General features: G+C 51.6%; 2 protein-coding genes across 4 annotated transcripts in view; one reads left to right on the top strand and one right to left on the bottom strand.

Annotated features, from left to right (window-relative positions):
* Positions 1-507: 507 nt before the first annotated feature.
* Positions 508-8557, bottom strand: LOC125638255 (uncharacterized). Of its 3 annotated transcripts, none has more exons than XM_048853773.2 (3): positions 8228-8348; positions 7815-7920; positions 508-5829 (listed from the first exon to the last, which is right to left on the bottom strand). In XM_048853773.2, the coding sequence occupies exons 2-3, from the start codon at positions 7891-7893 to the stop codon at positions 4634-4636; spliced, it is 1275 nt and encodes a 424-aa protein (XP_048709730.1). In that variant the 5' UTR covers positions 7894-7920; positions 8228-8348; the 3' UTR covers positions 508-4633. The 3 variants fall into 3 exon arrangements, with proteins under 3 accessions (XP_048709730.1, XP_048709731.1, XP_048709727.2); XM_048853774.2 differs by having other exon boundaries at positions 508-5826; XM_048853770.2 differs by lacking the exon at positions 7815-7920 and having other exon boundaries at positions 508-5826; positions 8228-8557.
* A 457-nt stretch (positions 8558-9014) lies between these two features.
* LOC142072426 (uncharacterized) overlaps positions 9015-10038 on the top strand; it is a 65599-nt gene continuing 64575 nt past the window's right edge. Inside the window, exon 1 of the mRNA XM_075129074.1 lies at positions 9015-9039. Coding sequence (XP_074985175.1) covers positions 9015-9039 — 25 coding nt within the window. The remainder of the gene's footprint in view (positions 9040-10038) is intronic.

Raw genomic sequence — 10038 nt, 5'->3', positions numbered from 1 at the left:
AAACCTTTGTGTGTTATCCAGAATCTGAATCTTAAAGGAACAAACAACAACCAGCACGCTCAAGCCTATTTGCTAATAAGAACAATCAGAATGCAGCCCTGACTCCAGAGATGTCAGGGGGGTTGCTCCAGATTTACCCGAGAGTCATGAAGAATAGAATCTGTCCCTAATGCTGATGCAATCAGGGTTACAGAAACTGAGCTATATTAAAGACTCCCCATCATTTTCTTTGTTTCCCTTTAATCTTTTCCAGGAACCAAAGCACCACCCAATGTGACTGAGAGATATGGAATGCTCCTTCAAATCCCCATCTTACCCTGCAGCAATCCAGGCACTGGGATTCAAATCCTTCATACAGGCCTCTGATCTCCCACACTCCACTTCCTGTGACCCCCTACGGAGCTCAGTTCACCCGCACAGAATCCCTACACCCACAGACCTCTCACCTCCCTACAGCTGTGATTTGTCTGGACACCACAGACCACAAAGAAAAAAACACATACCATCTTTTAGCTCCAAATATTTATTGTCACCTCTTAAATCTAACTACAGGAAGCTCCCGACACCGATAGAAAAATAGCATTACTAAAAAAAAAATGGATACAGAATTAAAAAAATCAGCCCTACAGAAAAATATTAGATTAATTCAAACACCCCTCCCTTAAAAGCTACATCGTGAGAAGGCCCCGATCCTGCCACAAGCAGATTTCCTGCATTAAGTCTCTCTCAGCTCCTCATAACGTTGATTGAAATGGTTGGAGAGACAGCTCTGCATTATGACATCTCACAAAGCTGCAGGAGAGAGATCTTTGGGTTATGACAACTCATGAAGCTGTGGGAGAAAGACCTCTGGGTTATAACGTCCTGTGAGGTTGTGGGGAAAAGATCTCTCTTTTTCCTGCTAAGATGAAATCTTGCCAATCCCTTTACTTCCCCTCTCTGTGTTTACAAAAATCCTTGAAATTAAAATAGACACGTCCTCCCCTCAAAAAAAAAAAAAAAAAAAAAAAAGGCTAAAAAATATTACTTAAAAAGGGCATTTAAACAGCAGTCACTTCTCTAAAGCAATCTGGGTTTCCTTTTGTTTTAGAAAAGGTTTCCCACGTGAATCAAAGAAGCAAATAAGTGACTTAAGGAGAGGGTGAGGGGTGGGTGGAAGACCTGGCTAAGGAGACAGCAGGAATTCTAGCTAGCTACTTTGAAGATTCAGTGGCCACCACTGTCAAAAGCAGCGAGTGATTAGGAGTGTCTGAGTTTTTATGGGAGTCAAATTGGGGGAGACCCACTTACAAGGAAAGTGATTCCCCAGAAAGCGCAGAGTGCTCATCCTCTGATAATCAGGCTCAGACTGAACACCCCAAAATAACTAGCCAGTTTGGAAAAAATCTTAGCCATTTTCTTTCTCTCCTTCTTCCCCCTCTCTCACCCCTTTCTTCAATCACAGCTTTTCCATGCCACATCTTGATGCTAGTTTGTTGTTCTAAAAAGCCTTGGTCTCTTCTCTCCCAAAAGTCTAGATTTCCATTCCCTCCTCTGTTCCAACCTCTAGAGCCCACTTCCCCCTGAGTGCCAGGGATAGAACCCTGGTGTCCTGGCTCCCAGGCCCCCTCGCCCACTCTAACCCACCATTCCCCTGCCAGAACTGGGAAGAAAACCCAGAAGTCCTGACTTAAAGCCCTCCTCTAACCTATTCAGCTCCAAGAACAGAAGAATCACCTTTTCTTAAGTATAAATAGTTCCACATGGCTGTTGGGTTTTTATAAAGAATTCTGCCTTGCAGACATAATGCCATCTTAGCTCCCACTGATCCCCATTGACCGCTTTGCCTGGAGAAATACAACAGGGATGGGGCAAGCTCTGGGGTTTATTCTTTAAACCTTAGCAACACCAGGAATGTATGTTCTTATTTTATTTCCCTGTGAAGCATCAGGTGAGGAGGCTCAAGAGTTTAACAGAACTCCCGAAGCAGAGGGTTGGGGAACTTTTAACAAAGAAGATTTTTCTCCAGAGTGCCTGTTATGCTGTGATGTACATGGGAAAGTTGGTAATATTTTTATGATCCAGATGCGCGTCTCAGTTTCCCTGTGCACTTTGTGTGACTACACAGTGAGTAGAACAGGGAATGAGGGGCTGGCAGAATGGCAGGTAGACTGTCTGAGATGGTACCAAGGTGACTTTAGGAGCAGAAAAGAATCAACACATCTGAATGAAAGATCCGGAAGACATAATGGGACCGCCAATGACTGAACAAGAATGCTTAGCTGCTGGGCCTGTAAAGAGCAGGCAACTTCCTCTGACACTCTGCAGAGAGGAAAGAGCTCAGCATCACTGCTAATACACAATGGGCTGCATTGCTCCCTGAAACAAGAATGTCTCCGCAGAAGTCTGATCTCAGTCGGACTTGCTGTAGGAGCTCCCGGTGGCAAAGGCCTGAAGGCCCAATCCTGGAGTCAGAGAGGCCGCATGGCCTATCCTGGTGGATCAGTGTGGCCCCCTGTGGTCTGCCACACTGAAAGGGAGACTGTTTAAAGGCCAGCATGTAGCACAGACCTGGTAAACCCATGTCTGATGGGGTGTTCACCCCACACCACCTCTGAAGGGCTTAACGTGGCTAGTTGGACCAATTAGCCACCAAGGCTGCACCTGGACAGGGAACCAGGGAGCAGAGAGGACTAATTAAAGGATAAAGCTCTCCTGGACAGGAATAGGAAGGGCTTGTAGAAAGCCAGGTAGCTGAGGGCAGAAAGGGGCTGCAGGGAGGAGGTCTGTAGTCACTCTGTGGGGCTTGGGAGAGCAGGGAGCTTGGCCCAGAGGGAAAGGCAAGCCAAAGGAGGGTAGAGAGGAAGCTGGACAGAGACAATGTAGGAAGCAGACCAGGGAAACAGCAGTGAGGTGTGGGACAGCACAGGGTAGGGTCCCTGAGCTGGAACACAGAGAAGAGGCCAGGCCTGGGTTCCTCTACCACCCACTGGGGAAATGGCCCCATTGATGGGCAGTGAACTGGAAGACTGCCTGGGATGACTGGTACAGAAAGACTTGGGTACACAAACCCCCCCCGGAAGGGGAAAACCACATGACCTGGCCTGAGGGCCAAGCCATGAAGAGGAAGCCATTGAGTCCCAAGAGAGAGACGGAGTGAGCACCTGCAGGAAGGAGCATCAGACTGGCAGAGCTAACCCCAAGGAGGTGCTTCAGTGGCGAGTAGAGCACCCCGTGAAACAGACATTTGACCTAGATCAATATTAACACAGGCAAAGAATCTGACAGGCTCATTCTGTTGTCACTTATTGAACTCAGTTACCCAAGGAACACATTGGGAGAGAAAATCTTGATTTTTAAAGATTTGGACCAAAACTTTCAATGGTGATGGGCAGTACCCAACCTTTAATGGTTAAGGGTGCCCAATTTTCAGACAATGTTGAGCACTTCCACCCGAAAACTAGGTCTCTAAGATATCTCCTACAATGGACGTCCTCTGAGATTACTGTTGAAAACTCCTAGCCTTAACTTGTTTTAAATCCACTCTCCACGTTCAATCAGGTTTAACTGATCAGACCCAATTCTCCAGTCTTCCCAACAGACTTCCAAGTTATTTAACTGCCAAATGTCTAACGTACAAGTCCCCAGCAGGTTGATTCAAGCTTTGTTTTGTGCATCATAAAGTAGCAAAATTGAAGGGCACAATCCCCAGATTTATTTCCCTTTCCAGGATCCCTTTACATTTCTTCTCCTGGTTGGTTGAGAGAAATGAGAGCTCAATTGTGGATCTTAATTACTGCAAACCAGACTAAGAAAAGACTTAGAGATCTATGTTCTGCAGCCAACTCAGAGCATGAACAAAGCAGGGTGAAATGAGAGTCACTTCTAGCTTATACAATTACTCATCAAATACAGAATAATAAGCACTTTTCATCTATGACTCTCAAAACACTTTAGAAAACAGCTGGGTACCATTATTCTCATTTGACAGATGAAGAAGAAACTGAGGCACAGAAAGGTAAAGTCCCAGAGCCGGGTGTAGAACCCAGGCCCCTACTCTAAACTATACACCTAAGCAAAACTGCAAACAAACTCCGATTTCACCTTCTATAACCCACACATAGCTGGGAATCTAATCCATGATTCCTGGCTTCCAGCCTCCTCTGCGATCACCCACTTGACCCTACTCCCCTCCCTGAGGACAGAACCCAGAAGTCCTGACTCCCAGGCCTAATCACTAAACCTCACTATGTTTGCTTATTTCCTCTGTACAAATCCCTGTGGCTCACATCACAGCTGGATGATTTGCCTTAGCATTTCCTGCCACTTTGGGATCCTCGCAGAGGCCATCCGCACCTTGATCCACCTTGTAAGTGGGGGAAAGGCCTTCAGATCAGACCTGCAGCTTGTTGCAGGCAAAAGGGCACTGGCATACACTGGGGGTACGAGCCACGGTTTCCGAGATGGATTGGTATGTCTTGCTGAGCAATAGGGGGGCTGGAAGAGAGGACACCAATTTACTCTCTATAAAGGTGCCCTTGTCCCCCTAGAAGGCACATTGATGTCTCGCTTTATAGAGGCCCTCCTTCCCCACGGCATGTCAATTTCACCCTCTAGAGAGACACCAGTGCCCCCCTCTCCATCTGCTGGGTATCTACTTGGTGTGAGTCCTCTGGTGCTTCATGAGGGCGGAGCTGTCTCCAAAGCCCTTCCCGCAGTCGGTGCATTTGTAGGGCCGCTCTCCGGTGTGGGTGCGCCGGTGGTTGTTGAGCTTGGAGCTGTCGATGAAGCACTTCCCGCACTCGGGGCACTTGTAGGGCCGTTCCCCGGTGTGGATGCGCTGGTGTTTCATCAGGGATGAGTTGCAGCCAAAGCTCTTCCCGCAGTCAACGCACTTGTAAGGCTTTTCGCCCCGGTGGATCCGCCGGTGCTCCACCAGGTGGGAGCTGACGCTGAAGCGCTTCCCGCACTCGGTGCACTCGTAGGGCCGCTCGCCCCGGTGGATCCGCCGGTGCTGCATGAGCGACGAGCTCTGGTTGAAGGTCTTGCCGCACTCGGAGCAGCTGTAGGGTCTCTCTCCAGTGTGGATGCGCCGGTGCTTGATGAGGTTGGAGCTCTGGCTGAAGCTTTTCCCGCAGTGGCCACAGCTGTAGGGTTTCTCTCCGGTGTGGATGCGCCGATGCTGGCTCAAGTTGGAACTGCTGCTGAAACTCTTGCCGCACTCAGCACAGGTGTAGGGCTTTTCACCCGTGTGCGTGCGGACATGCTGGGCGAAGGATCCCAGGCTGAAGCTCTTCCCGCACTCGCTGCAGATGAAGGGCTGCTCCCCGACGTGGGTGTGGTAATGCTTCACCAGGGTGTAGTTGCGGTTGAAGCTCTTCCCACACTCGGTGCACTGGTAGGGCCGCTCGCCCGTGTGGATGCGCTGGTGCTGGAAGAGGTGGGAACTCTGGCTGAAGGTCTTCTCGCACTGGTCGCACTTGTAGGGGCGCTCCCCGGTGTGGATGCGCTGGTGTTCCAGGAGGTTGGAGCTGAGAACAAAGCTCTTCCCGCACTCGGTGCACTTGTAGGGCTTCTGGCCTGTGTGGATGCGCTGGTGCTGGACGAGGTGGGAGCTCTGGCTGAAGCTTTTCTCGCAGTCCGAGCAGCTGTAAGGGCTCTCCCCCAGCTGGGCTCGGTTGTGCTCCATCATCATCCTGATGCCGATCTCCTCTGGAGACATCACGTTGATCTCCTCCGGCCATCCAGCCCCGCTGGCCTCTTCTTGCTTAATGCTCTGGGACATCCAGTGTGGCTCTGCTCCCGTAGGCCCTTCCTTCTTGGGACTCTTCACCTCCATCCTGGCACCTGCTGGGAGAGAGGGAGAATCCAGCCAGGGCTCGTTGACTGTGCTAGGGAGAGAATGAATGGCAAATCTGATGGGTAGGAGGTGAATTTCCCCAAACCCTTCCCCAGAGGGGAAGTGGCTTTGCTCCAACAATCCAGCTGAGCCCTCAGAGGAAAGCTTGGGGAGGGGAATTTGATAATGGGCTCTTCGATCTAGAAGATGAAGGACTAACAAAATACAAAGGCCGGAAGTTAAGGCTAGACAAATTCAGACTGGAAATATGGTGTAAATGTTTAATCCTGAGGGGAATTAACCATCAAAACAACTTGGCAAGAGTCAAGATGGATTCTCCATCTTTGGCAAGTTTTAAATCAAGATAGGATTCGTTCTGAAAAGATTTGCTCTAGTTCTAAAGCAATTATTCTGGGGAAGTTCAACAGCTGGCGAGACGAGATAAATCACACGCTTCCGGCCTTGGGATCTGTGAGTGTTGGGTACTGAGCGAGACAGGGCAGAACAAATTCAGGCTGGAAATTAGAAGGTTTCGAACCACCAGAGAGGTGAGGTTCTGGAACAGCCTCTCAATGGGGAGTGAGTGTGTGTGTGTGGGGGGGAAATAACGATTAATTTTAAGAGAACTGGACAAATTTGAGTGCAAAGGTGATGTGGGAGGGCGGGGCTCATTTCTGGTTTATGTCTGATGTTCCTAAAAACTATTACTTCAGGGTTTCAGTTGTCCTGCAGCAAGAGGCAGGGAGGGATCTTTTCCCCCCAAAGCGTGTTTTGGGAGGCTGGATTTTTTTTTGGTCTTCTTCCTCTGAAACCCTGGTGATGGCCAACGCTGGAGATGGGACACAAGCTGTGGGACAGGGCTCTGAGATGGCACCGAGCACTCTCTGGTGCTCGGCTCGCGGGGTCGAGCTCACATGCTCAGGGTCTAACTCAGTGGTTCTCAACCTTCCCAGACGACTGGACCCCTTTCAGGAGTCTGATTTGTCTTGCGTACCCGCAAGTTTCACCTCCCTTCAAAACGACTTGCTTACAAAATCAGACATAAAAATATAAAAGTGTCTCAGCCACAGTAGCACTGAAAAATGGCTCTCATTTTTACCATATAATTATGAAATAAATCAACTGGAATAGAAATATTGTACTTACTTTTCAGCGTATAGAATATAGAGCCATTGTCTGTATGACATTTTAGTTTGTACTGACTTCGCTAGTGCTTTTTATGTAGCCTATTACAAAACTAGGCAAATATCTGGGTGAGTTGATGTACCCCCCAGAAGACCTCTGCGTACCCCCAGGTACCATGGTCTAACTAATCGCCATATATGGGGTGAGGAACAAATTTCTTCCCCAGGTTAGACTGGCAGAGACCTTGGGTTTTTTACATCTTCCTCTTAGTTTCGCAGCGTGTGGGTGTGGATCACTTGCTAGGATCATCTGGGGATCTCTCACTTAATCGTTTCCCTTCCACTGTGGGGGGGCCTCAGGCACTGGTGTGCCTTGGTCCCTTGCAGGGAGGGACAGCTCAGTGGTTTGAGCATTGGCCTGCTAAACCCAGTGTTGTGACTCAATCCTTGGAGGGGGACATACAGGGATCTGGAGCAAAAATTGGGGATTGGCCCTGCTTTGAGCAGGGGGTTGGACTAGATGATATTCCAACCACGATATTCCATGATTCTATTCCCTGCCTGTGGCATCTCATGGCTGAGCCTCCGGTGGGCTGTGATACTTTGGTTAAAGTCCCTTGCTCGGCTTCATGTGCAGGTGGTGGGTGGCACCGCCGGCCTGGGATACACTAGAGGACAGATTACGAATCGCCACAGCACCCTAAATAATTGGATGCCACTTTTGCCACCTCCCGACTCTCCCCCCCGGCCTTTGCGGATCATTGATACTAGCCCTCCAGCGTCGGGGTGCGACTCCAGCTCCGCCCCTTCTGGCCTGCACCCTCCCCAGCTGTAGCAGGGCCTGCTGTTAACTCGTGGAGGGTCTTCCTCACCTGCGCAGGCCCCTCGGGGGATCGCCCTTTCCTCGGCGCCCTGGAGAGCCGGGACACACGGCTCTTCCCCTCGCTGCATCCCGGAGTCAGGGCCAGGGAATCCTGCCTGCAGGCGGGGAAAGAGGGGACGGCTCTGCTTTGATAAATTATCACGAAACCCTTCAAAACTCCCCCCCCCCACAGGCAGCCCTGGGTTGGGGGGCGGGGGGGACCTGGGGGCTCAGCTGCACAGACCACCCCCGCCCCCCACGTGCTGCTGGGGGGCGGGGGGGGAATCTCTCCGTTCCCAGCCCCACTTTGGCTCCCATCCCCTTGTCCCTGCGGCCGCTTCCTCCGAGCAGCGATTGGCCGCCGCTGCCCTTTCCCTCCCCGCGGCCGCCTCTGGCTGCGTCCCCCCCGGCGCCCGCGCTCACCGCCCGGCCGGGGCGATCCAGGGGGCTGCGGACGGGGACGCGCCCAGCGCAACAGGAGGAGTCCGGCTCCGGAGCAGACCCGCCGGGGCAGGAGGAGCTGCGGGGGGCTGGACAGGAAGGTCCCTGCGCTATTCCAGCCCCCTGATGGTGGCACCATGTGCTCTGGGAAGGGGAGGGCTGCGGGCTTAACCCTTCGCTCCCTGCACGCCGCCGCCCTGGGGAGTTTGGTTCCCACCCGGAGCGAGCAGATCAGGGGCCCAGCCCCCAGGGCACGTGTCCTGGCGTGGCTGCCTGCGGCCCCGGGGCCTGGGTGCAGGGCGGGGAGCGACGGCGAGGAGAGCCGCTGCCCAGCCTGATCCCCAGCCAGCTGAAAGGCTGCGCAATGGGGAGGGTGTGTGGAGTCCTTGTGAGTGTGTGTAATCAGTGTGGGTGGGTGTAGGCCCTGTGAGTGTGCCATCCGCGCTGATTGAATTGGCCTTGTCAACACTAGTTCTCCACTCTTAAGGTAACTCCCTTCTCTTCCTGTAGACTAGTGCCTGCATCTGTAGTTTGCACTCCATGCATCCGAAGAAGTGGGTTTTTTTACCCGCGAAAGCTTATCCCCAAATAAATCGGCTAGTCTGTAAGGTGCCACCGGACGCCTCGTTGTTTTTGTGCAATCAGTGTGTGCGTGCAGTCCTTGTGAGTGTGTGTATGTGGGGGTGTAATCAGTGGGGGTGTGTGCAGTCCTTGTGGGTGTGCAGTCAGTGGGTATGCAGTCCTTGGGAGTGTCTGGGGTTTGTGCGCAATGAGTGTGGGTGTGTGCAGAGCTTGTGAGTGTGTGGGGTGTGTGTGCAATTGGTGTGGCTGTGTGCAGTCCTTGTGTGGGCTGTGTGCAGTCCTTGTGAGTGTGGTGTGTGTGTAATGTGTGTGCAATCCTTGTGTGTAGGTATGGGTGCAATCAGTGTGGGTATGTGTAGTTTTTGTGTGTGACTGTGTGCAATCAATTTGGCTGTGTACCATCCTTGTGTAAGTGTGTGGGAGGTGTGTGCAATCTATGGGGGTGTGTGTCATTTATGTGGGTCTATGCAATGCCAATCAGTGTGGTGTGTGGAGTTCTTATGTGAGTGTGGGGTGCACGTGCAATGAGTGGGGGTGCATGCAGTCCGTATGTGTGCAATCAGTGTGGGTGTGCACAGACTGTGTGCATGCATGTGTGTGTAATCTGTGTTTGTGTGTCTGTACAGTATAGCTAGTCTGTGTGGGTCAAGTCAGGTGTGTGTCTGCAGGGTGGGAGTCTACTGGTGATCTGCAAAGAATAAACTTTGGGGTTGGTGTGTATAATTTTGCATGTATCTGATGGAGGAGGAAGGCTTTGTGTGTGTGTGAATAGGCAGAGTCTATGAGTGTTGTACAAGAGTGCAGTCAGTATGTGTGTGTGCATACAGCAGGGGTGTGCATAGGTGTAGCCAGCATGTTTCTGAAATCAGGGTGTGCGCATTCAGGGTCCATGTGTGCAATGTTGGTGCAGTCAATGGGTGTATGTGTGTGCGCTGTGTTGTGCAACTTGTGTCTGGAACCTACGGCTGTAGCGTGTGGACTGTGTGCAGGCAGCCAGTGTGTGTGTGACAGACAGAAATTGACAGATTGCAAGACCAGGGGGGACCATTGTGATCATCTAGTCTGAGCGCCCTTGTAATAGAGGCCCGAGAACTTCCCCAAATTAATCCCAGAGGCGCAGCCAGTGTGTGTGTGTGTGTGTGCGCGCACCCGCGCACTGTGTTGTGCAATGTGTGTCTGGGGCCCGCGGCTGTGGCGTGTGGACTGTGTGC

Source organism: Caretta caretta, chromosome 6 (genome assembly GCF_965140235.1).
Source record: "Caretta caretta isolate rCarCar2 chromosome 6, rCarCar1.hap1, whole genome shotgun sequence".
NCBI lineage: Eukaryota > Metazoa > Chordata > Testudines > Cheloniidae > Caretta > Caretta caretta.
This window is presented reverse-complemented; position numbering and strand designations above follow the sequence as displayed.